We start from the raw sequence: 27548 nt of genomic DNA, 5'->3' as shown, positions 1-27548 counted from the left end.
CGCATGTGTACAGGACATCAGTCCTGTTGGATCAGGGGCCCCATCCTAATGGCCTTATTTTAATTTAGTCACTTCTTTAAAAACCCAATCTCCAAATACAGTTGCATTCCGAGATGCTGGGGGTCAGGGCTTCAACATAGAAGTTTGGGGAAGCACAGCTCAGTCCATAGTGGCTTTGATGTGGCCTCCACATTTTACCAGCTGGCGTTGGAGAGGTTCAACTCTCTTTCGCATAACCAGTGCCCTGGATTCGCTGGCTGCTCAGCATCTTCCCCTGGAGTCTGGGAGAGTAGGAGCCAGAGACTGTGTCAGTCTCCAGCCCAGAGGCAGAGGGGAATGTGAGCAAGGTGAAGGTCAAACAGGAATGGGGTGTATTAGCAGGACCGTCTGGTGCCCATGTAGGCTTTGATGAGGAGGAAGAGGAGGGGGAGGAGGAGGGGAGGGAAGAGGAAGGGAGAGAAGGGCCGTAGGTGGCTGTGAGCACTGAGAGACCATGCCTGCCAACTGCCCATCAAAGAGCTCAGGGAGTGTGGAGCCCTTCCCTGTCTCCCTCTGCCTGCCCCACCTCCAGTCCCAGACTCCGACCATTTCAAGTGCAGCCCGGGCCTCACTTCCTCCGGTGGATTCCCTCCTCTCACTTCTTCCCAGCCACACTGAAAACATGGTACCCACGGAGCTAGCCCAGCAGCTCTCACCCAGAACCTTGCATCCATAAATCCTCTGCTTGGAATGCCTTGCCCCTCTGCTCATTCTCATTCTGACCCCTGTTTCCCCAACCACTCTTTGTCCTGTGGGTCCAGCTCGTGTGGCTCCTCCTTCAGGAAGCCTTCCCTGACCCCCAAGCTGGCAGTTTTCCTCTGCTGGCCGGCCTGTGTGCCAGTCCCCGCACTTCTCATGCTGCTCTTGCCCCTGACTAGGGACGTTGCCTTAGGGCCTCCCCGCCCGGGGCCTGGCACAGTGCCGGATACAGAGACGTACCAGGAGTATTGACCACAAGTGTAGCAGAGGAACCCTGACCTGTCAGGTGGCAGGACCTTGGTCTTAGCCACAGTACAGCCTGGAACCAGAGGGAGAAAGGCAGAGGTGATGGTGGTGGGGAGTGAGGTTTCTAGGTCAGTCCCCTGCTTGGATAAGGAGACAACCATTCCGGGATGAACTCTGGTTTGTGGGCCTCAGGGTTCTGGGGCAGGAGGGGTAAAGGATGCTGACACTTTTGCGGGACTACCTATCTACCAGTCGCAGCAGACTGAGGTTAGCTCCCCAAGAGCCTTGCAGTCCAGGATGTGTATATATGGAACAAGAGCTCATGGGTCAAGCTGCACTTATTAAGTGCTTGCTGTATGAGTGAACACCTAGAGTCATGGAACGGTGGCGGGCCATGTCCAGGAAATATGCGGTGTCCACAGATTCACGATTTGTCAGCTCCTCTTAGTCAGAAACCCCTTTTTATTGGACTCTCTTGTTTCTCCACGTCACCCCACTAAGCAGAGTGAGTCTCCAGATGGTCCTTTGGAGCATGAGTCCCTGGCTGGCTGGGAAGTAGGTGCAGGAGGACTGGGACCCAGAGGGGGACCACCTGCACTGACCCCAGGCAGCACCTCCTAGCATGGGGAGGCCCAGTTGTGTTCCTTCACTTTGAACCCCAAGAATTTCTTTCTCTTATGGCCATTTTGCCAAGTTTTCCTAGAAGCTCTTCAGCTGTGTTATGATTCATTGAGGATTTTGTCTGATTTGTAAGCGCTGGTGACTCAGACGTTGGCCACCGAGCGCGTGTGAATGGGGCGAGGGTGGTGTTGGGGGTGCGGGAAGGGAGGTGCCTAGCCAACTCACAGAGCCTCCTATTCCCTCGCTCCTTTTCCACACACGCTCCCATTGAGAACCATTTGGGTTCTTCTTCCTGATGTGCTGGGGGTTCCATCCGGTTTAATCCAAGTTTGGGAAGAATCTGCTCCTTCTATGTAAGGGAAGCAGGAAGATAGTTCAGGCTGGTGGGCAGAGCCTATATTAGGCCTGGGGGCACCTGGCTTGAGTCCAGACCACCACTGATTTTCTGTGTGGCCTTGGACAAGTCACCGTACCTCTTTGAATTCTGTTTTCTCTTTTGCAGACTGTGAATACTTCCTATAAAGAGAGGTGACTGTCAGGCCTTTCAAATGGACTCAGAACAATAGTACTTGTTGGCACCGCAGCATGGTGACTGAGTCACACACCCAGTCAGACCCCAGGTACCCACAAGTAGGGCTGTGCTGGTGTGTACAGCTCGTGCCCACTCTGGGTCATGCCCAGGCCTTTGCCGGCATCAAATGTTTGAACATTAGCCTGTCGTCTTTAAAAGCCAATTGAAGCATTAAATGAGATGATCTGAGAAGTGCTTAGAAGAGCCAGTGCTCAGGGGTGATCTTCTGCGGTAGGGTGTGGGGCATCTCCTCTTGGACCCCCCGCCCTTCAGCTCCTGACATGTTGCCGTGTGTTTGGAGCTGGACAGTGGGAGGATGGGGCAAGGCAGGAGTCTGCAAATTGAGATGGAAATGATAGAGGGCAGGACATTGGCCTCAGAGGCAGCAGCGCCTTGGTTGTGGGAGGGGTCACAGTAGTGGTTCCTGGCTTTTGCTAGATGTATTCCCGGTTTCAGGACAGGGTGCAATGCCCTGATTCTGTGGAAGAGCCCCATGGGGATCCCTCTGTACCCCAACCCCACTTGCCTAGACCAGTCCTGCCCAGCGGGCCAGAGGAGCCAGGAGCATCTGCTTCTGCCACTTGAGTGTGGGTTCTGTTTGGGGCTTCACGTTATGTTCCCAAAGCAACACTGTCTTGTATCTTCATTACTGGTGTTTTTATGTGACTTAGAATATTGTTGCCTAAGATGACGAGTTCAGAACAACTATATATTTTTTTAAAATAAAAATTGCTCATATTCAGATCTAGTGGTCTTCATCAGGAACTGACCCTGGAGGCTGATGTATCTGCCCTGGTTCTGGCTGAGCCTCCCCTCCACCCCCCGTATATCTCCTGATTCTGGTTCCAACAGATGAAACACAGCCGCCGCCACGTGGGGCAAGATGTGATGGTCAGCATGTTCAGAAAAAGTCTGCTATCCCCAGCGTGATTCTCTCTGGAGGTGTTACGATGTTAGTGGCTTTTTCTCGCGGGTACTGAGAAGTTAGGCAGCTTTCCTGAGCTCAGTGCTCAGGAGACCTAAAAGGAGAATCCTGGTTGCCTGTCTATGTTAGCTTGCGTGGCTGGCGTGACAGAGCACCCCACACCGGGCAGTCTAAGCAACAGACATTGATTCTCTCATGGGTCTGGAGGCTGAAAGTCTGACATGAGGATGTCAGCAGGGTTGGTTTCTTCGAGGCCTCTCTCCTTGGTGTGTAGACGGCTGTCTTCTCCCCATGTCCTCACATGATCAACTCTCCTTGCGGGTCTGTGTTCTTGTCTTCTCTTCTTATAAAGACACCAATCCTATTGGATTGGGGCCCACCCTAACACCCTTATTTTACCTTAATTGTCTCTGTAAAGGCCCCATCCTCAAATACAGTCACATTCTGAGTCCTTGGGGTTAGGGCTTCAACATAGAGCGTTTGGGAGGGTTGCACTTCAGCCCATAGCACTACCTCTCACAGTTTGCAGAGCTAAGGGGACTTTAGACTCTGTCTCCTATAGTCACTGCCCTCAAGTGGTTGGCAAAAGTATGCGAGTTACTCTGGAATGACAGGCTATTTCTGAGAACCCTTTGCCACCACCTCCCCCTGGAAGTCTTCCCAGATTCCTGGACTGGTGAAGCAGCCCCATATTCTCCCCCACTCCTCAGCTGTACTGCACTGTGATCATCTGCCCGCATGCCTCTCCTCCTTATTTACCATGAGCCCCACAAGGCCAGGAGCCCTCCCTGAGCATTCTCTGTCTACCCAGTGTCCTACGTAGGATCTGGCTCAGAAATGTTTACCTAATGGAACTGAAGCCACACAGTTGACTGCCATCTTGTTTGTCTTTTAAGACCCAAAGGCCATTTCTGTTGTTTGTTTCCAGACAAATAGGAGAGAACTTAATAGTTCCTGGTGGAGTGAAGACCATTGAGGCCAATGGGCGGATGGTGATTCCCGGAGGTATCGATGTCAACACGTACCTGCAGAAGCCCTCCCAGGGGATGACTGCTGCTGATGACTTCTTCCAAGGCACCAGGGCAGCACTGGCAGGCGGGACCACAATGATCAGTGAGTTGCACCCCTGCCTTGGGCACATGGACAGTGACTTTGGCTCATCATCGCTGGCAGCAGCAGCAGCAGCATAATGCCCAAGCTACACCAGGCACTTTGCTTAGAGGACCAATTAATGTAATTCTTACCACAACCTCCCATAGAGGCTGTGCCACTGGTGGTACACAGAGAATTTTATAGGCAATACAGACATTTGAAAGTTTGAATTATTTTAATGCATTTGAAGTTAAGTAACTAGCACATCTTGGGTATTATTGCTTAGGGTGAGATTGAAATTCACATTTACATTTTTAGAAACTATGAACTCATTTAAAGAAAAGTATTAAGGAAAGAATGATATGGGTTGTAGGGAGATAAATTAAAAAATTCTTGCACCTGGTGTGCACATGGCTAAAGTTCTGAAACCAGTGCTATAGGTGTTACGGTGAAAGATAGGGAAGTAGAGGCTGAGACAAGTTGCTGAAGGTTATGCAGTGGGGAAGTGGTTGTACTAGTTGGCTTTGATGCTGCAATGCTGTGATAATGCTGCATAATGAACAATCCCCAAACTTCAAGCATCACTTGTTTTTCTTGGTCAAATGTCTGCGGGACTAGGAGCAGGACTGGATTGAGTCTGCTTCAGGATGTGGGCTGGGTTTGGACAGGCACCATGGACTTCCCACCCTGGAGCCAACGATCAGCTCAACCATGCCCTTCTCCTGGCAGATGGCAGAAGTACAAGAAGGGTCTGGTAGAAACTTGCCACCCCTCTTGCCACCTTTTGTCTTCACTTACACGCTGAAGTTCTGTTGGCCAAAGCAAGTGCATGGCCAAGGCCAAAGTCCCTGGGATTGCACTCTGCCCATCATGAACCATGGTGAACATGGAGAGGGGAGGAAGCATTGTATACAAACGTACAAGCCATTACCACAGGGGCTTCTTGGGATGCTGGATTCTTTTTCTACAGCATTTTGTAGTCTCCTGTATTTTTTGAAGTAGTTAGTCTTTCTTGGATTCCATTTTTATTTTAAGTTTTGAATTTTATTATTTTTTTTTTAGATTTTATTTACTTATTAATGAGAGACACACAAAGAGAGGCAGAGACATAGGCAGAGGGAGAAGTAGGCTCCCCATGATGAGCCTGATGCAGGACTTGATCCCAAGACCCCGGGATCATGCCCTGAGACAAAGGCAGGTGCTCAACCACTGAGCCGCCACCCAGGTGGCTTTAATTTTCTTAAAGATTGTATTTATTTATTTGACAGAGAGAGAGAGCATGAGCAGAGATAGGGACAGAAAGAGAGGGAGATGGAGAAGCAGACTCCCTGCTGAGGGCAGAGCCTGACATGGGGCTCTGTCCCAGGACCCAAGATCATGACCTGAGCTGAAGTCAGATGCTTAACCTACTTAGCCACCCAGGTGCCCTTCTTGGATTCCATTTTAATAAATGATTTTATTTAAATAAGCAACAGTTGATTTTTAGTATTCTTTCAACTGATAGGCTCTTTGGGTCCAAGTGGCTCAACCCTGAGCTGGCTACAACCCAGCCCATCTCTCTCCCTCCCCTTTGGAAGTACACTGGGCTGGAGCTGGCTAGTGTGGGTGGAGCTCATGTGTCAGAGCTGCCTCGTCCTCCTGAACCAGGAGGGGATGGCCCAGCTCATGAGACAAGCATGGTCCTCATCCCTTCTCCACAAAGCAGCCTTTGTATCTGCTCATTGGGAAAGTGAGAGAAGCCCAGATGTTGGACCTGGATGGTTTTGGACTTGGATCTTAGCTGTCCAGGTTTATTTATTTATTTTTAAAGATTTTATTTATTTATTTATTTATTTATTTATTTATTTATTAGAGAGAGAGAGAGAGAGAGAGAGAGAGAGGCACAGACACAGGCAGAGGGAGAAGCAGGCTCCATGCAGGGAGTGCAACGTGGGACTCGATCCCGGGTCTCCAGGATCACGCCCAGGGCTGATTGTGGCACTAAACGCTGAGCCACCCAGGCTGCCCAAGCTGTCTAGGTTTAATCCTGATTGTTGCCACCCAGGGCTGCATGATTATGGGCAGTATTTAGCCTCTCTGTACCTCAGCTTCCTCATCTGTAGGATGGGCTTTATTATATGAGCCTCCCCCAACCATGGTGTTGCTGAAAGACATACATACATGAGGTTCCTGAGTGTAGTACATGGCATATGGCAAGTACTTGGATATAGGAGCTTGGATGGTTCTGAGAGGTAGAGATGGAAGTTGCAGGCTCCAGTGACTTGTGTGGAGTGAGTATAGGACAGAGCCCTGGATGAGGAGTCAGGACCTCTAGGATCCTTGTTTGTTTTTTTCCCATCATCAGCTTTGAGACTCTTAGGGGAGGCCCCCCACCCATCCTTGGGCCTCATCCACCCACCCCATCTGGAAAAGAGTGGCTTTCACAATGTGTTTCATGAAACACCAAAAACCTATGAAAGCACCAGGAGGACCATAGTGAGGGGCAGGGAGGTTCTGAGTCCCCACCCCATGTTTTCATTCAACAGGTGTTTACTGAGGGTGGGTTGCTCTGTGCCAGACACTATGCTGAGTGTTGCGGGAGGGAATAAATAAAGCAGACATGGTGCTGATCCTCCAATGGTTACAGTCTTGTGGGGAGTTATGAATCCTATACGATTGTACACATGTGTCTATAATCTGTGACTAAGGCTACAACAGAAAGCTGTGCACAGAGCTTTGAACTGAGGGACAAAGTGCTCAGGGAAGGTGTCCCTGGAGAAGCAGCATTCATGCAGGGATCTAAAAGATGAGTGTGAATTAGCTGAGTGAAGAGGGTGGAGGAGAGCAGCTCCAGGGAGAGGGAGCACCCTGTGATAGGAGAACACTGCTCGCATTTAAGAGATGATAAAGGCCCATGAGGCATGAGTGTAGAGACTTATGGATGAGATCATGTGAGATTAGACAGGAAGGTGAGGATGGTACCAGTGGTACTCAGTGACTGAGACAGGAAGTTTGGACTTTTCCAAATGGATGATAGGCAGACATTGAAGGATTTTAAGCAAGGAATGATGTGATCTGCTTTGGGTTTTAAAGAGACCAGAATAGAGTGGCCTAGGTTGGATGTGGCTGGACCTGAGGCGAGGGATCGCAGTAGCTGAGCTGACACAAGAGGGTGACTAGGCCTAGGAGTGTGGCCATGGAAGTGGACAGAGGCGGACAGCTCCAGGGAAATGTGGGATGGAAATCTAAGTACTTGGTGATGGGTCAGACATGGGAATACCTGAGAGAAAGGAAGTGTCAGGAATGACCCTTTGGATCCCAGCTGTGGAACTAAGGTGGTATCTTCACAGCTGAGGAAGTGGCGGGGATCAGATTTGCAAGGGAGGACAATGTTGCATGAGGTTTGGGACATTTTATTCTCGAAGAGCTTTTGAGTCATCCTGATGGAGAGGTCAGGGAAACAGCTGGTTTCAGAGTTCTGCAGCTAAGAGGGAGTGGTACATTTTAATGAGCAGCTGTATTGAAGGATATTCCAGGACCAATCCGTAAGGAATTTGACCATTTAATGGCCAAGTAGAGGCAGAAGAGTCTATAAAGAGACAGGAAAAATGGCCACAGTAGTAGAATAAAAGCCAGAAATCCATGTTGTCACGGAAGCCAAGAAGAGGGATTGATTCACTGTGCCCTGAGAGGTCCCGTGGAGTCAGGACTGGAGACATGGAGATTGAATTAGCAGAGGCCGATGCTTTAGATGGGTGGAGGGGTGAGCGGGTGGAGAACAAGGACTACTCTTGATAGGGAAACAGGGCTGTAGCTGGAGGGATATGCAAAGTCAAGTGAGGTTTAAAAGTCAGGTGTCGGGGATCCCTGGGTGGCGCAGCGGTTTGGCGACTGCCTTTGGCCCAGGGCGCGATCCTGGAGACCCGGGATCGAATCCCACGTCAGGCTCCCGGTACATGGAGCCTGCTTCTCCCTCTGCCTCTCTCTCTCTGTGTATGACTATCATAAATAAATAAAAATTAAAAAAAAATAAAGTCTATTAAAAAAAAACAGGTGTCTCCCCTTTAGTTTGGTTTATATTTTTTAAGATCTTACTTTTAAAAAGGGGTGATGAAGTTAACATTCTTTTAGCTTATAAGGTCTTGTTCACCTTTTTAGCTACATCAGTATGGAGTAGTGGGAAAGGGTTCAGTGCAGCTGATGGGACTCTTTGGATCTTCCTCCCAGCACTTACCTAGTTGTGGTGACTTTAGACAAGTTCCTTACCCTCTTTGAGCCTCAGTTTCTTCTTCTGCAAAGGGAGATATTAATAGTCACTTCACAGGATGGTTGGGAGGATTTAATGAGATAATTTATAGAAAGCCTTGTGGCAATGTCTGAAGCATAGTTAGCATTCAGTAAATAACGGTGATGCTGCTGCTGCTGAAGATGACAATGACAATGGTGATGATGTCGTCACTGTTGATAGTTATGGTAACGATAGTCACAGTGATGGCAGTATTGACAATGATGATAAGAGTGATGATGAAGAGGGTGGCGATGGTGATGATGATGGTGGTGGTGCTGATGATTATAATGATGGTGATGGTGTCATGATGGGGTGATAGTGGTGATTAAGGTGGTGGTGATGCTGATGGTGATAGTGATGATAATGATGGTGATGATGATGATAGTGATGATTATAGTGATCATGATATTTAAGGTGGTGATGATGATGATGGTGATGGTGATGATGGGATGAAGAAGCTACTTGAGGCTACCATTGGAACAGCTTGAGTCCTTTTTTACAATATTGATACATATTTTTCTTTCATAGTTGACCATGTTGTCCCTGAACCTGGGTCTAGCCTGCTGACCTCTTTCGAGAAATGGCATGAAGCAGCTGACACCAAATCCTGCTGCGACTATTCCCTCCATGTGGACATCACAAGCTGGTACGATGGTGTTCGGGAGGAGTTGGAGGTGCTGGTGCAGGACAAAGGTCAGTTAAAGCCTCAGAATGGGGGTACAGTTCTGGAATCCCTGGTTCTTTGTTGGGTCTCATTATGTAAGAGTTAAAAAATCCCTTTATCTGCATTTGCCGTGAGCCCAGCTGTGAGCTACACACTGCCACATAAACAATGGAAAAACAGGATCTTCCTTAAGGAATCTGTCCTCTTCTTTTTCAAGCCCTTTGGTGGTATCCCTGGGTTCACAGAAGAAAGCCTGATTTCCTCAGCTTAACATGCAAGGCTCTTGCTGATCTAGGCTCATTTCTCTTTCTCTACCTAAACGCATCTGGGGTACTTGTTATCCTGGATGCCATCCCCTGAAACCTGCTTCACTGCTGGGCCTGTGCTCAGGCTGTACCCCCCTGCCAGGAATGCCCTTTCTTCAACCCTGCTGCCCAAGATCAACTAGCACGTTCTTCAATTTCCCCAATCAGAATTGCTCATCCCTTAAATATCCATATCAGGTTACTCTGGCCTTTTGAGGGGGCACCTTCTCCATTGTTCTTGGATTATGGGACACTGGTTCTCTGTCTGGCTCTTCTGTTAAACCCTGAGCTCTATGGGGAGGGAGTCTATCTATCTCTATCCCACCCCAGCTCACTTCTGTTTGGGCTCATACTGGGCATCCCTGCGCAGTGTGGACACTACAATGTGCATCGTGTTGAGGTGACTTGAACTGAAGGCACATGAAGCAAAGAATAAGAGAACAGGATGAACCAGGGCAGGAGTGCTCAGTCTGGGAGAGGAGCAGTTTTGGAGGCTCTCTGAAGAGGCAGCCTCGGATGAAGGAAATGCTTCAAGGAGAGCTCAGGGGTGTTTTCAATTTGTAAGATATTCTGATTTCTCATTATAAAAGTATATTTGCCACAATATAAGAAAGTCAGAAAATCAAGAGAAGGAAAAAAAATGTTTCTCTTCTGGCCCTACCCCCAGTTATCACTTACATTCATGTTAAGGATTATTGCTTTCCGTTATTAGTTATTTGGAATCTGTTTTCACTTAACATTTTATGAGTAATCATTACTTTTCATTAATAACTTCTTAATGACTTGTAATGTACAATGCAATGGTTAACTTGCTTAGTTATTTTCTTTTTATTGGGCACTTAGGTGCTGTTTGCTTTATTGTAAATAGTGTTATGGTGAACATCTTCGTATATAAACATTTGTTTGCATCTCTAATTGTTTCCTTAGATTTCCAGAACTGGAAGTACAGGGTCAAAGTTTTAACATTTTACAAGATCATGACACTTTTTTTTTTTTAATTTTTATTTATTTATGATAGTCACACACACACACAGAGAAGCAGAGGCACAGGCAGAGAGAGAAGCAGGCTCCGTGCACCGGGAGCCCGATGTGGGATTTGATCCCGGGTCTCCAGGATCGCGCCCTGGGCCAAAGGCAGGCGCTAAACCGCTGTGCCACCCAGGGATCCCCAAGATCATGACACTTTTAGCCAAATTGCTTTCCTGAAAGGTGCACACACTTACATGCTCACAATCCCCAGGTCTTTGGCTCTTTGCGTGTTTGCACCTTTGGGTGTTCTTTCCTCTATAAAATGCTTGCAAATTCGATGAGCCAAATTCAATCTACCACTATACACTGCAGTTCTTTTATCATTAATTATGGTAGACATTTTGCATACCTTTATGTCAATGTCCAGTTATGTTCTTTGCCCACTTATGAGTTTGGGTTTTGTATGTCTGAGTTCTCCATATTGAGAAGGCAATGTCTGTTCATTGCAGTTGTTGTGAATCACACTCTTGTACAGAATCATAATCCAAGGGAATTTACCATGTTGTGTCTTGCCTTTCTCACCTAGTGTTAAATCCTGAGTAGTTTCCCACTTTACTCCATGGGCTGCATCACATCAGTATTAGCAGCCTGATTACATGTGGGGATGTGGAGGAGGGTCAGATGGAACACTCGGTCACAGGAGAGTGCCACAGCTCTGTCAGGAGGGGGACTTTGTGGGGTTGTATTTATTGCATTGTCTTAGAAGAAGACAGAGGATTTTCTTCTCTTGGCCAGATACCTGCACAGAAGTGATTTGGGGAAGTTTTTAGGAGCATTCATGGTTTTAAGTGTCCAATTCCTAATATAGAATTTTTTTATTGATTTAAGTTTCAGAATTAGTGCGTGTTTATTGAGAAACAACAATTTGGAAGTGTCTAAAGTAAAAAGTGATAATTTGGTGTTCGTCTTCCCAGGCATCTTTTCTATTTGTGTAAGTGTATACACACTTACATATACATCACCCTTATATGAGTGCGACTGTAATGTGCATCATCTTGCACCATGCTTTTCACTCAATAAAATGCTGTAGATCACCAGGCCCTTCCACTTAGCAACTGTGTGACCTTGAGCCAATCATTCAATATCTGTATATCTCAGTTTCCCTATCTGGAAAATAGAGGTCATAAAAAGGTTGTTTCGAAGATCAAGTGAGTGGAAATACATAAAGTACTTAGAATACCGCTGGCCCTTGGTAAGGCTTCTGTGTTTTTATTTTATTTATTTAATTTTTTATTACATATATTTTTTTAAATTGGAGTTCAATTTGCCAACATATAGCATAACATCCAGTGGCTTCTGTGTTTTTAGTTATTTATTTTATCATCATTCCATCATTTCTGATAAGACCTTCAGAGTATTCAATTTTATGGAGGTACTGGGTTGATCTACTTCCTATTGGAAAATATTTAAAAATTGTGTTGTCAGGGCTCCCAGGGAGCAAACTCTAGAGATTAGTCTGCAGGAAATGAGTGTGGATTAGTTTCCTATTGCTACTATAATAAACACCCCCAGCTTGTGGTGTAAAACAACCCAAATGGCAGTTCTGGAGGCAGGAAGTCTGAAGTGGGCCTGGGCCTTAGGGCTCAAGTCAAGGTGCTGGTGGGGCAGGTTCCTCCTGGGGGCCCTGGGGAAAACCCTTCCTTGCCTTTTCTGCCCCCAACAGGCTGCCCATATGCCTTGGCTCATGACCTCTGATCCTTCTAGCCACTGCCTCCCCCAACATTGACTCTGACTTCTCCCCTGCTTCTTTCATTAAAAAGGACTCTGGTGATCACACTAGGCCCTTTCAGGTAATACAGGATGATCTTTTCTCTCAGGCTCCTTAATTTAATCCCATCTTCAGGTTCCCTTTGTTGTGGGGGCACCATATTCAAAGGTTCTGAGGATTAGGGTGGGAACATCTTGGGTGGGGGGGGCTGTTATTTTGCCTCTCCTAGAGTGATCATTGGATCAGCACCTGTGAGTGAAGCTCAGGAAATAAGATTGGCTGCAAGGAGCTCTGAGACCTGGACACCCTGCCAAGGGATCCTGAGGAAGCCAAGGGGGCTGGGGACTTCATAGCTCCCATCAGCCAGGCACTGGGTATGGCCCCCCTGGGATGGGGCATGGCCTTGAGCTAAGCTACTCTGTATATGGAGGATGGTTCAAACAGGGCTGACAGCTGAGGGTCATCTGCCTGCAGCTCTCCCAGCAGCTGGGGGAGGGGGAGAAGTCCTTCATTCTGAAGGGGCTCATGATAGCATCCACTTCAGCCTATTTCCAATTGCTATTTCAAATAGTGTTATGGGAAAACATTTTTGTAAAGATATTCATGCTTGTCTGTGGAAAGATTTCATAGGACGAATAGCTCTGCAAGTGGACATTGGGTGCTCTCCACCCTCCATCTGTGTGGGCTTACTGGTGTTGGGCTGGGGAGCCAACACCAGTGAAGGGGGAGTGGGTGAACGGGAAGTGGTTTCCAGGAACAAGTTTGGCAGCTCCATTGACCTGAGCCCGGTGAGAAAGCTGCTGGGTCTGTCTCTAACTTGGCTTCGTTTTCTACAGTTGGGCAGCATTACTGTTTTCTCTCAGACAAGTCCCATTGAAATGACTTGTGTCATGTGCCTTACAGGAACCAACAGGGTGTAGGATGATCCCAGCAGTCAGGCTGCCTGGGTTCAAATCCTACTCTTCCACTTCCTGGCCATGTGATGCTGGGCGAGTCCCCTAGCTGACTCTCTCTAAGGTTGCACAGTGGCCCCTCATCCATAGCACTAGGACTCTGTTACTGGGTACAAAACCCACAGTCTGAGCTCAGTATTAATTCTCCACTCGGATGCCAGGTGTTTGTTGTCACAGCAACCCCAGAGGTACATAGTACATGGTGGGGATTGCTTTACTTGAGGTACTACGGATGGTGAGCTACTAAGCCTAACTGGAACCCAGGCGTTGGGGACCTCATGCAGAGCTTGCTGCTCCATATGTCCCTTGATACTCCCCATGGAGTGAAATAAAAGGGGTGCCCTCTGTGGAGAGAGGTCCTACCCTGACCTGCCTTGGTGATGCAGGAGGAAGTAGTGCTGCCAGGGCCAGGGGCCCGCGTCCACACTTGATGGGCTCTGGCAGGACAGCAGACTGCAGTGAGAAGGGCTGGTGTCTATACAGCCACCCACAGAGGCAGTGCCCTCAATAATAGAGCTTTGGTCAGGAAGCAGCATGTCATCTCTGGGGCCTCACACCCACCGCCTGTCTCCCCCCTCCCAGGAACCTGAGGCAGTGTGGTCCCTTAGGAAGGCTCCTCAACACTTACCCCCTCTCCTGCCAGGGACTTCAGCCTTGTTCATTGTTTGGTGGCCCCTGGGATGCTTAATTGTGGTGCCTCTGAGACATGCAGGGAGGCCCTAAACCAGTCCAATGTTGGAGGTTCATCCTTGTAGATGGGCTCAAGCAACCACACCTCCTGGAAGCCTTTCCTGCTTGCTCTGTGCTCCAGGCTGGTGTCCCCTTGGAGCTCTCACAGCCCCAGAGGGGGCTTCTCCAGCAGGGTTGTGGGGCTCAGGGCTCTCGCTGCCCTCATCTGCAGAAAGTACTCCAGTAGGAGTGGGTTTTTCTCCTCTCTGTTCCTGGCACACAGTGGCTTCCTGCTTAGTTGTCTCATTGGGAGAAGAAGGCGCTTGGATTAGATCTCTAGTTCTCCCAGGCCAAGGAGCTCGTGGAAGCTGAACAGAGCCTGGCCCCTAGACAGCTGAACCCAAATTCCCAGAGGGATGTGTTTGCAAAGCTCAGGTGTTCTGATGCAAAGCAGAGTCAGGATCACTGGCCAGATGGCTGCTCAGGGCCTGCCCTGTGTCCACCCTTGTGTCAGGGTTTTAGCAGTGACCCAAAGGAACATCAGCCTCCTATGACCCCCTGGCCCAAGGATGGGTCACAGGCTCTACCTCACATTCCCTGAAGGAGACGACCTGAACCCTCTGCTCTAGGGTGGATGGGCCAGCAAAGTGCCCTCCTCTGACACCCAGAGGGTTAATGCAGATGGACTATAGGTGTTGCTAGGACCAGAGGGTCTGGAGGGGAAACAAGATAAGAAATTCGAGGCTCCTCAGTAGAGGCTGGCCCCTGTCCAGAACAATTGTTCTTGCCTTTTTCTTCCTGTTGGCCAGTCCTGTGTCTGAAGTTGGGTGGATGGTTATAAAGGATGTTGTTATCAGGGCTACCAAGTGCATGGATTCCTTCTCATCCTCAAGGCAAGCAGCTCTGTCATGAGCCTTGGCTGAAGCCACTTCCCCTCCTCTATACACCTGTCGCTCCATCAAAACACAGGTAGGATCATTTACAAGCCCCACCCAGCCCTGCCTGGTCTTCTTTCTCCTTCCCAAGGTGCTCAGTGAATGGTGGTGACCTCAGGGCTCCAGTCCAGGCTCACTTTCCTGAGGGGCCTTCAGTTTCCATAGTGTCCTCACCATCCATCCCCCTGTGACCCTGGCCCCAGCTCATGTAGGATATGGCTTTCAGGATGCCCCCTGGGGGCTCAGACTTACCAGGTTCTCCCAAACCCATTACCCTTTCCAGTAAACTCTGCTGTCACACTGGGTCCCCATCTCTGTGAGGGGAACCCCTGTCTAGCCGTTCACTCAAGGCATGGGAACCATGTCAGTGGTCATTCTCCATGTGCCTTTCCCACTCTCTCCCCTCCCCATCCGTCACTGGATCCTTGACTTTGTGTCTGCAGTAGCTCAGCTCTGACTATGGGTCTCCACCCAAGTCCCTTTCCTGGTAAGGGGGCTCACTGTGTCTTGTCCAGATTCCTCCTTGGCCTCATCCCTGGTCTCCGCACCTAGTCTTACTCCTCCAGTGCATTATTCTCCCAGCCATAGATATGGGATATAAAAAAGCAATTAGTGTGAACACCTGCAGTGACTCCACAGTATCCCCAGGGTCAGTGTCAAGTTGCTTATGTGGCTTTCAAGGGTTTTTCCTCAGATTCTTACACCTAGGAGAGGTACAGCAAATATTGGAGAGCTAAGTTCCTGAAAGATGCTCTTACCGACTCCTGTACCCCAAGTGTTTTTAGCACACATCTTGCATAGAGTAAGCTCTCAGTAAATACTTAATGCATGAATGAGTAAGTTAGGGAAGGAAGTGAGGGAGGGAGGAACACACCTGGTCTCCTTTCCTAAAGCATTTTTAGCACAGCCCTCTCTAAGTCAGAGGGCTGGCTCAGGAATCTGGATGGCCATCATCATTGGACTGTAAAAATAAGGGCAGGAAATTTTCAGGACAAGAAATCAAGGTAGAGCTCATATAGTTCCATCTGCCTGTTTTAGAAATGGAAATGGAAACCCAGAGAAGTGCAGTCGCTTCCCCAGTGTCACACAGCAGCTAGCACCTGGACTCGGCTCCCTGACAGAGCTGCTGCTAGCACTTTGGTGTCTTTGTGAGAATTTCAAAAAGTTACCCTCTTGGTGCCTTGGAAAAACGTGCCTTTCTCTCAGGGCACAGGCTTGGCAGCTGGGGCTCAGGCTGGATTTAGCTCCCTTGGGTGCTCCCTTTGCTGGGAGCCCTTATCCAGGGCACAGATTGCAGCTCCTTAAAGCTGCTGCCAGCCTCCGACCTCCTTCTTGCCAGGTGCTCTTCACACTGCATTCAGACTGCCAAAAGAACAGGCCCACAGTGCCTCTCCTAAGTACAGACTCAGCCTGTGTGGCATGAGAGCCATCGCTCAGCACTTGGATCCATCTTTAGATCAAGCAGTTTATGGCTTATTTTAGAAATCTCAAAATACAAGAGGAAGTTATTCTAGAAAACGGTGGTACCAGCAAGTGTGTGGACTTGGCAGGGGAGAATGACTAGGATGGGATTTTTTATAAACCACCGACAGGGGAGTCCTGCCTGTGTTTTCTAAGCCACAGACCCCAGACACTATTAATAGTACTTATTAGTTTTGATGGATGCCAGCAGTGTTTCACTCTCAAAATAGAAACTTTAATTTAGAAATCATTGAAAAGAAGAGAGAGGAAAAAAAAAAAAAACCCAGCCCCGTAAAGAGGAGAAGAACTCACATTGGCTCATTGCTGGGCTGTGTCACTTGGGTCAAATATTTAGCCTGTGTCACTTGGCTATGTTCTAAAAATAGCAATGCAAGGACAATTGTGTCATTCCACCATTGGTATGAACCTTCTGGATCTTTCTGCAGGAACTTCCACTGTCTTTTTATCACATGGCCCTGTGTAGCAGCTAGCTTTTGCCGTGTAACAAACCACTCCAAAACTGGGACTTAAAACAATAATCATTAATTACCTTGTGACACTATTGGGTGGCAGTTGCATCTGGGCTCAGTTGAGCAGCTTCTCTACTGATCTCACATGGGCTCACTCAGACATTTGGGCCTCAACTGGGATGGCTGGGGGATGTTCTGCATGTGATCCTTCATCCTCTAATGGGCTCTCTGGACCTCTTTGCTTGGTGGTAGCATTCTAAGAGGTGAGTGTGAAAGCTGAAAGGCCTAGAGGATTAAGCTTTGAACTTATACATCATCATTTCAATTACGTCCTGTTGGTCAAGTCAAGTCACAAGAGTATCCCAGATTTGAAGGATGGAGAAAAGGATTCCACCTCTGATGGAAGGAACCTGGAAGAATTTATGGCCACTTTAATCTAAATTGTGTCTCATCTGGCCACAATTAGTATATAGTTGTCTTTCATTCAAAATATTCTCACTCACCCCCCTCAGCCACTCCAAAATGCCATCTGGTTTTGGCATCAGGTTCAGAGTCCAGGATCTCATTATGAGCATCTATGTAGGATCTAGATGAGGTTCCTTGGGTGTGGCTTCTCTTGATCCAACGAACCTAAGAGATGAGTTGTGTGCCTCGCCACCCCATGCACCCCACATTACGGTGGCGGCACATGGACAGGACAACCACAACCAACACTCCCATTTGAAAAGAGAGAAAACTAGTGGTGCACAGTCATAACTTCATAGAAATTCTGGAATCCAGTTGGACACCTGCTTCTGGGAAGATCTTCTCTGGGAGTAGAGAATAGTTCTTCATTGGGGCTAGTCCTTCTTGGGAGTAGTACCCAAGTTCAAAGCTTGGCAAACCCCAATCTGTGGCCTAATATAGTTCCATTGCCTGTTTCTATGTAACCTATCACCCAAGAATGGTTTTACATTTTTAAGTTTTTTTTTTTTAAACAAAGCAAAACAACCACCAAAAAACAAAGAGTATGTGACAGAAACTACATGTGACCCACAAAGTCTGTAAGATTTACTCTCTGGCCCTTTATAGAAAAGCTTCCTGTCCCCTGCCCTAGGCCATTGTTTACATAGCTCAGGCTCTGTCCTTTGGACTCTTGGTTTGACCCTTGGAGATATAGTTCTCTTTCCATAAAAATGGCCCATGTTTGCAGCAAAGGGCCTTTCTTAGCCCTTTTCCTACCCATAGAAAGTTGGTGGCCAGAGACCCCTTTCATTTTGAACAGGCTGTCTCTTTTCATCAAAGAGCGTATTTTTTTTTTTTTAAAACCATTGTGGGTTTTTTGATGGATCACATTATAGCTCAGTCCACAGGACAAATCTTTTTTTGAGACGAGCTTCCCTCTACATTAGGTGGCTGTTGGTGTGTGCCATGTGATGATGCCTTTAAGATTCTTGGACGCTCTTTTGTCTGCCCAGGGAAGTTTTCTAGGCACCACCCTGAGTTTTTAGGAGGTCTTAACAAAGAGTTCTGGGCACATCATTGATTTAATCTTTACCCTGAGGTCCATTTTTTCCTTTAACTATTTGTAGGTTGGAAGGAATAGAGACGAGAAGCAGCCCTGTGTGTCCACTGAATCCTGCTTGCAAACTGAACCATTCCTTGTCTCTCTGGTCCTATTTGATGTCTTCCTTCTGGCACTTCATCATACTTGGCTTAAGGAAACCAATTGGCCCTTAAGCATGTAACTGCGCTCTTCACGGAAATCACTTCAGGCAGATATGCAGATTCTTAGGGGTACATTTTTCTCCATGTTACCACAAGTGGCAGTTTTTTCCTTTTGTGTTGCCGCTGCCTGGAGTGGCCCCTTTCCCACCTTCCACTAACAGTTTGTTGGCGATTTTTCCCTAGCCTCTGGTGTAGTTTCCACGGGACTGTTCTGACCTCCACCCTCTACACAGTCCCAAGGCCAGTGCCACACATGCTAGGTTTTGGCCACTATGGCCCCTGACCTCTAGGCATTGATTTCTAGATCACTCCAAAACCCAGTGGTTGAAAATAGACACTTTTAAAACCACAATGAGATACCACCTCATCCCCATTAGAAGGGCTGTTATTGAAAAAACTGAAAATAAATAGCGTTGACAAGGATGTAGGGAGATGGCAGCCCTGGGGCCTCATTGGTGGGAATGTACACTGGTGTGGCTGCTGTGGGAAACAATATGGAGGGTCCTCAAAAAATTAAAAATAGAGCTACCCTATGATCCAGCAATTCCACTTCTGGGTATTTATCCAGAAGACTTGAAGGCAGGGATTTGAAGAGAGATTTGTACTCCCATGTTCATAGCAGCGTTAGGCACAACAGCCATAAGGAGGAGGCAACTCAAATGTCCGCTGGTGGGTGAATGGATAAACAAAACGTACATCTCCATGACCTGTCTTCCAGAAGGTTCTCCTGAACCTCTTCACATGGGGCTCCAAGGTGAACATGAAGTCCCAAGGCACGGCTAGAGCCAATATGGCGCCACTTCTGCTTCATGCCCTTGCTCAGGGCAAGTCTCCAGACCAGCCAGCGATCAAGGAGTGGAGAAATAGATCTGCCCCTTGGGAGAGACAGAGTCACTGTAAAACCTTTGTGAAACTTTAAAAATTTTACCATCCTGTTTAATTTGTTCCTAGCTCCCCTCTCTGCGTGAAATTACCTTACTTACTTGTTTGCTTATGGCTTATTCCTAGTAGAATGTAGACAGGCATTCTTCCTTCCTTATTCACAGCTGTATCTCGAACTTCTAGAATGGTGCTCATGCATAATAAGTACTTAGTAAATATTTGATGAGTGAGGAAATAAATATTTCATGAAAAAGGGCATCCGAGGTCCAATAAGTTTGGGAAATGCTCTCTGTTCATTCTGTTCTTGAATATTCTTAATGCACATGATCATGTTAAAATCTGTGAGAAGCCCTACGGTAAAAAACAAAACAAAACAAAACAAAAAAAACCCAACTGTTTACTGTTGATGAATCCATTTTTCTTCACCAATCTAGATACTAGCATCTCCAGGTTTGATTGCAAACAACAGAATCCCCCTAGAGCTTGGCTTAAGTTTAATGAAGCAGATTTGCCTTAGTGATAATGACATGTACCCAAGGATTCCACGCCATGGAGCCTTGCCCCGTGCTCATCTGTGCTTTTGTCTTTGAGCCAACTCTGTTCTCCCCTCACCCTTGACCTGTATTCTCTGCTTCTGTAGCCACCAGGCTGGAAGGCAGCAGCCTGCTATGTATCTGTACATCTGTTTTGGAGACCAGCCAGTTTCTGGGTGTTAGGTTGACTCTGTCCCTCCTCCTGGCTCAGCTCAACATCTGCCGGGTGCCTAGCCCTGCACTAACTTCTGTGGTCTGGGGTCACCTGGTATGGACATGGCTGCTTCCAAGGGCATGGGGTGGATAGAGTAAGGGGTTTCTGAGAACTGGCGTGTATCATCAATGGGTGGACAGTCCAATAAGGGCTCAGCACAATTTTTGAGAATTGGTGTTCCATGCCGCTTCCTTGGAGAAAAACTATGATGATGGCATATGTGAATTTGGGAGGTTTTGGGAGTTCCAGAGCTCACTGTGTTTCCAAGGCTCTATTGCTAGGAGTGGAGTTATCAGGCCAAACATATGAGAACATTTGCTACTCTTGATATGCATTGCTTAATTGGTTTTTTAAGCAGGTGCAAATTGGTATATAGGAGGGACTCATTTTGATGCACTTTGACTAGCACTGGGCAACATATTTTAAAATGTGGTATAGTCCTGAGGTTTTAATTCTAATTACTTTGATTATAAATAAGAGCAAATATTTTTATCTTTATTAGCCACTTTTTTTTTTCTTAAATTATCTGAAAGTACTGTTTACCTTTGGGGTTTTTGGCTTCTTCATTTTGATTTTAATATTTTTAGCATAAAGCAGGAGCAGAAAAACCACACAAATTAAAAACTGTGGCTTGGGGATCCCTGGGTGGCTCAGTGGTTTAGCACCTGCCTTTGGCCCAGGGCGCGATCCTGGAGTCCCGGGATCGAGTCCCGTGTCGGGCTACCGGCATGGAGCCTGCTTCTCCCTCCTCCTGTGTCTCTGCCTCTCTCTCAATCTCTGTGTCTATCATGAATAAATAAATAAATAAATCTTAAAAAAAAACATTAAAAAAAACTGTGACTTTATGAATTATTACAAGACTATCCCACTCAGGCAAACAGTAGGACTTTGCCAGATACCCCCCAGTGGAATCGCCATGGGCCCCTCATAACACCCTCCTCCCTCCAAAATAACTGCTGTCTGGTGTTTTCTAAATCAGAGGATCTTTTTTAAAACCTCTGTTAAATTTGTTGCATATATATTTACCGTGTTGGTTGTTTGCTTTTTGTTTTGAGGTTTTAAGAATAACCCTACAGAAGATTTCCATTGATAACAATTCAAATCTGTCATGATTTTTTTGAGACAGCTTTCAATATGAGATGACTTGACTCAGTCCACTCACCCCCAAGATGGAGTTCTAGGATGTATTTATTAATCTTACCATGTTTGCTAATTCATTATTTCTGCTTTTATTTGTCATTTACTTCTAATTTCTGGTGAATTGTCCTTTTAAAAATTTCTTAACATGAAAAAAAATTCTTATCATGGAAGCTTACTAGGTTAATATTTGCTTCTCTTTATGTTGAAGAAGTAAGGAAGCATTTAAGGTTATGAACTTATCTCTCACTGTAGTTTTACCTGTTTCCTCACTGATAATCTGTGTCTCTGCATATATGAGGTTTTGTTTTTATATTTAAAAAGGGCTTGTCTTTACAAGGAATACACTATCAAGTAATTGCCTATTTTTATTTAAGTATACTTGATGAATTCAAAACTGATACTTTTAATGTTAATTTCTGAATGTTATTTTTCTCTTTAAATTTTTTTCTGATAATTTGGATGGGGAATTTTTGTGGCTAGGGTTCTCTGCACAAGAAAAGACTTTAGGATTGTCTTCACTATTGTTTTAGTATTGTTTTAGTATAAAGTATCAATTCCACTTAATACTCTGCCCTAAATTCGTATTCTTACCCAAACATTTCTGGATTCCATGAACAAACATTAATGGCACAGCACATATAGTGGGTGTGCAAATTGAAAGAGTATATAAGACATGGTCCCTGTCCTCAAGCAACTGGAAGGTGTGTTAGGAAGGAATCTCCTATGTCTCCTGCTCCCTCCTGGCCTGTCCACACAGCCCGTGAAGTCCTGTCATTTCAGCCTTCTTGAATCCCCCACCCCACCTCACCCCTGCAGCTCCTGCCCTGACTCAGAGCCTCAGCACACCTGTCCTGTTGGCCATCTGCATCCTCCTACCATCTGCCATTTCCCTATGATGTTCTGTAGACCTATCCTCCACACTCCTTCCAAAATAGTCTTTCTGAGACAAAAAATTCTGATCATGTCACTCCTTCCTTTAAAAACACATGCTCGAGTAGATCGTGGTGATGGTTGCACATTTTGAATGCACTAAATGCCACTGAATGGCTATGATGGTGAATTTTGTTATATGTATTTTACCATAATAAAAAAAAGTAGAGGATTAAAAAAAAAAACACATGGTCCCTTGAATCCAGCACACTTCTAGTACCTTCACACCCTGTCTTTTCGTCCACCTTACCATCCATGCTCACCCTCCTCTCAGTCCAGTTTCCTCCCTCCTCTTCCGCCTCCCCCTCTTCTTCTTCTTCCTCCCTTCTTTTCCTTCAGATCCAGCTTGTGTGACTTCTCTGGAAGCCTCCTTTGACCCCCCTCACCCACAAGCCCAGGCTGGTTTTGATGCCCCCTCTGTGAGTTCTAGTGACACCTGTCTTTGTGGTTACCACTCTGTACTATGATCATTGATTTACTGGAAAGGAATGCTTTTTTTTTCTTAAATGCATTTTTCTGTTTTCTTTTTTTATCTTGAAACAGGTGTCAATTCCTTCCAAGTCTACATGGCATATAAGGATCTCTATCAAATGTCTGATAGCCAGGTAGGTCCACCTGCACACCTCCTCTCTGGGGCAGGAATAGGCCACTCTGTTGCATAAGGCAGCACAGGGCAAAGGAGCTGTCAGAACAGGCGGGGGAGAGCTCTGGGTTCAAGTCCTGGTTCTGACACTAAATTGCTGTGTGACCTATGGTGGTCCCCACCTCTGCTGGGCCTGCTTTCCTTTCTGGCTACTAGTGTGAGGTCAAGTCGGTTGCTTGGTGGTTCCCAAACCCATCTCATCCTTAGTAACATCTAAAAAGTTCCTTAAAAAGACAGACGTTTAGGGGTGTCTGGGTGGCTCAATTGGTGAAGCATCTGACTCTTTAGCTCAGGTCATGAAATCATGGTTATGGGATCAAGTTCCATGTCAGGCTCTGTGCTCTGTTTCAGATTCTTGCTCCCTTTCCCTCTTCCTCCCTCTCTCTCTCTCAAATAAGTAAATAAAATAATAATAAAATAGACTCCTAGATCCTGTGACAGATGCTCATTGGTAGGGCTCAGGAAACTGTACTTTTCCAAAAGCTCAGCAGTTCATTCTGGAGATATAGCAAATTCGGGCACCAAGTCATTAGCTCTGACCCAGGGGGGAGCCCTGGCTGTCTCTCCAGCTAGTTGAGTGGCTGAGGTTACTCCCTCCCTCAGTTTTCTCATCCATGCAGTGTGGTCACCTCTGGCTGTGCCAGCTTCAAACAATTGTCATGTGGGTGAGAGGAGCTTGAGAAGGTGATGCTGTAGTGATGTGGGTGTCGGGGTTATTGTCTGCGGCCACCTGGCCTCCTCACACCACTGGGACTCCTGGTTTGTGTTTATTATCGTTGCCCTGCCCTCTGCTGGTTAAAATGGTGGGGGCAGTGTGGTGGCAAAGGGCGTGGGTGCTCTAGCCAGACTGGCTGCAATCCTCAACTTGCTGTGCCCCCTGAGGCAGCTTTCCCAACCTCTCTGTGCCTTAGGACTCATTAGAGCACCTGCCTCCTACAGGGTGTCAGAGGACTCAATGAGCTAATACAAGACTCTAGGACAGTGCTGGGCACACATATGGGCATTGATAAGCTGTTATTCCTTATCACCTGCACTTTGATATCAGTGGGAGACATATCTAGGTCTTGCCTCTCAAAATAAACGCTTGGAGTTACAGAGACTAACTTGTGCCAAGATGCCCTGGAGGACTTTGATTTGACACCAAAAGGCTAAAGTTGGTTCAGTCTCATGACAAAATAGCACTCTGTCTGTCTAGGGTAATTGAGGTCTTCACCTGTTTCATTCTAACCACCAAAGCTCCAGGGATAGATGGAGTTGAGCCAGGGGGGATCCTGGAAGGTGTTTCCTGCCCCCAAAGCCCCCCCCCCCCATCACCACCTGCTGTCCACGTCTAAAAGCACACGTCCCGAGGGTGGGGTGCTGTCTCGCATGCATACAGAACCAGGGTAAAATGCAAGAGGCCCGGGAGAAGGAACGTGGTGGCTTTGGTCCTCACCTCGGGCACCTGTCTGAGTGCAGATCCTCTGCAGGTGGGAAGAGGGCACGGGCAACAGGCAGGGCCTGCGTTGCCTAAATAAGCCGATGGCTGGCAGGGTGTGTATTATCTGAGTGTTAGAGCTATTACAGAACTCTGCCCACAGCACAGGCTGAGCACGCTCAGTTACACAGTGTCAGCGGAGCTGAAGCCAGGTCCCAGCACACTGTCCCCAGAGGTAATGCAGGCACTTCAGTGGGGCAGAGCCACCACCAAAGCAAAAGGCACAACGCACACCAAGGCTGAGGGCATTTCGGCCTGGTTCTGCTCTGCCTCCTGCTTTGGGATCCAGAGTGCGTCAGGGGAGACGCACTTTGCGCAAGGGGAGAGCCTTTCCCAGGCTTACCTGGTTGAGCAAGCATTCCATCGGTATGAACGGAGCAGCCGTGCTGCCTCTGCAGGGGCCGGTGGGCTGGTGATGCTGTGAGCAGAAGAGCTGTCTTTGCAAATGCTCAGCCTATGATATTTTTACCCCCCCACCCCGTTTCTTCTCCCTCAGCTCTATGAAGCCTTCACCTTCCTGAAGGGGCTGGGAGCTGTGATCTTGGTCCACGCCGAAAATGGAGACTTGATAGCTCAGGTGAGTGGCATGGCTGTCCACCGTTGCCATTCCGGTCCACGTCCCCGGCGCTGTCACTGTGTGATCAGAGGGGTGGGGACGTCGATCAGCGAGGTGGCTAGGCCGTGAAGGGTCCAGCCAAGAACTCAATGGCACATCAGACACTCCGAGGGTGAGTCACACTCACACCATCCACGGGGGGCTTTCTGCAGGCCGTGTTGCCTATTGGCTCAGCTTCCTCACGTGTGTGGTAGGGTTGGCGTAACTGCCCTGTGACCCTCTTGGGGCTTGCATGAGGGACAGAAAGGATTGATGGATTGGATGGAGACGCTTTGCAAACCTGGGGGAGGCCAGAGGTGAAGCATGTGGAAGCTGGTATTGCTCATTATCTCATAGGCCTGGGGAGCAGGTATAATGGCCAGAGCCCAGGCCCCTTCGCCTCCCAGCCCTCTGACCTTGGGCAGGGAACTTTACCCTGCGAGGGCTCCTGCTCTTCACCCAGAAGCACCTGCCTCATGAAAATGAAATGATATCATGTATGTGAAATCCAGTATCTGATACACAGTAGGCTGTAGCCATACAAAATTTTGGAGAGGGAGAGACATGACCCCATTTTGATCAGTCTGGCTGCAGGATGGAGAATTTGATGGGAAAAGAAATAGACTCAGGGTGACCAGCTAGGTTGTGCTCCTGCAATTAGAAGAAATGAAGACGGGAGATAGAGGAGGTGGAAGGAGTGAAGTGTGTGAGGGAAGGAGCACAGTCCACAGGTCTCATTGATTGACTGGATGGAGAAGAAGAGGGGGAGGTCAGGGACGGCCACTTGGCCTCAGGTCCAGGGGCATGGGTTGGTCATGACGTCACAAAGCAAGATCAGGCAAGATACAGGAGAACATTTGGATGCATCTAATTAGAGTAGTGAATACGAGGCATGATGCTATGGACTTTATATAGTGATGTTCACAACTACTCCATGACACAGACATCCCCATTTTATAGATAGGGAAACCGGGGCTCAGATGTGAAAAGTTTGTTCACTATAACATGGGGCACAGAGCCGGGATGAAAGGCCTTTCTGGAGCACAGCAGGGCTGCGCCACGATGGCTAAGCATGAGCTCTAATGCTTCACTATGAACATTAGCTACCGGCTTAACTTCTTAGTTGGGATTATACAAGGGTGTGAATGCCAGGAAGTGAGGATCACTGGGGGCCCTCTCAGAGGCTGTCTGCCAGTCTGTCCTCTGACCAGTGATTGGTGTCCCGCTCACATGCAGAGCACATCCATCCCCTTCCAGGGTCCTCCAGAGCCATCACAGCCCCAAAGACTGGAAGTGTCTAAGATCTAGGTGTATGTAGATGAGGCTCCTTGGGTTCCTACAATCTGGAGGTCTCCGGAGACAAAGAGGCTAGTTCTCTGCCTCTCCTCAACATACACTCAACATACAGCATACAGCAATGGGTGGACATTCCTTTCCAAGAGGGGAAACAGAAGGCTTCAGGATTGGCCCAAAGCTGTTCTGAAATCCTGTTGGGTACATGTTGGCAAGTCCCCGATTAGGTCTTGGAGCCTGAGAATAGTTCTGCATGGCTCTTGGCTCCACCTTCTGGACTCTTGGTTCTGTCCACCCACTTCCATCATCCATCCTTTCCGTTAAAGATAGCACATGCTTGTCACCGAACCTGCTTCCTGCCCAGTGGAGTTTGGAGGTCCCACTGCCTCCTTTCATACCATTCAGCCCCGGCTGACAGTGTTTTCCTAAGGTGGTCCTCCCAGCTTTTATTTGCTCCTTGGGAATCCATCAGATAAAAGACACCCACAGATTTCTTCCAGGTAAGCCCACTCACTCCTACCCTGCTCACGCCCTGAGCTCTTGTTAGAGAGGCTCTTGGGGTTCTCTGTCAGCCTCTCTAAAGGGCCTTTCTGTGACTGATTCACCTTGGAGGCACTAGCCTCTCTTTCCAGTTCTTCGCCATTGTTGTGGGGCCACACCCCAGCTTTGTCTCTGGACTACTATCTGCGGCTTATGTCCTAGATTTGATATTTTCTCAGAAGACATTTATTTTAGATTTTTAAAAAAGATTTATTTATTTATTGGAAAGAAAGAGAGAGAATGAGAGAGAGAGAGAGAATGAGTGGGTTGGGGAACAGAGGGAAAGGGAGAGAGAGACTCTCAAGAAAATTCCATACTGAGCCTGACACGAGGTTTGATCCCAGGACTGAGATCATGAGCTGAGCCAGTCAAGAGTTGGACGCTCAACTGACTGAGCCACCCATGTGCCCCGTGAAGGCGTGTCTTAATTGCATTATCTTTTGCTCTTTGGAGAACCAGAGAATTTTCAAGGCCATCATGACCTAGTTCCTTCTTTTTTTTTTTTTTTAAAGTAGACTCCATGCCCAGTGTGGAACCCAATGTGGGGCTTGAACTCATGACCCTGAGATCAAGACCCAAGCTGACATCAAGAGTTGGACGTTTAACCTACTGAGTTACCAGGCACCTGATTCCTTTTTAATATCCCTTGCTTCCATTACTTTTCCTCTCACATTTTATTCCAAGTGGCAGCAAGGAACCAGCCAGAACCCCCAACAGCTCACTGGGCTGTACCCCTGGCTCTGTAGGCCCGTTTCTGCTCCCACATCACTGCAGAGGGCAGCGCCGCTGAGCCTTCTGCTCTGACACAGCAAGCTCCAGCTTCAGTAACCTCCTAGCTCCCTTTTGAGCTCTCACTGCCAAGCTGCTCAAAGTCCGACTTTCTACTGACAGTTCATTCCCGGCTACTTTGGGCTTTTCTCCAACACACACCTTGAAATTC

At 47.6% G+C, this 27548-nt stretch overlaps 1 protein-coding gene across 3 annotated transcripts in view; it reads left to right on the top strand.

Annotated features, from left to right (window-relative positions):
* Positions 1 to 27548, top strand: part of CRMP1 (collapsin response mediator protein 1) — a 72836-nt gene that overhangs the window by 25134 nt on the left and 20154 nt on the right. For all 3 annotated transcript variants that reach the window (XM_038533406.1, XM_038533407.1, XM_038533408.1), the window contains exons 3-6: positions 4030 to 4214; positions 8989 to 9153; positions 22604 to 22665; positions 24677 to 24757. In XM_038533406.1, coding sequence (XP_038389334.1) covers positions 4030 to 4214; positions 8989 to 9153; positions 22604 to 22665; positions 24677 to 24757 — 493 coding nt within the window. The remainder of the gene's footprint in view (positions 1 to 4029; positions 4215 to 8988; positions 9154 to 22603; positions 22666 to 24676; positions 24758 to 27548) is intronic.

This window comes from Canis lupus, chromosome 3 (assembly GCF_011100685.1).
Source record: "Canis lupus familiaris isolate Mischka breed German Shepherd chromosome 3, alternate assembly UU_Cfam_GSD_1.0, whole genome shotgun sequence".
Lineage (NCBI taxonomy): Eukaryota > Metazoa > Chordata > Mammalia > Carnivora > Canidae > Canis > Canis lupus.
Note: the sequence above shows the minus strand (reverse complement) of the source record. Positions and strands in the feature narration are given on the sequence as shown.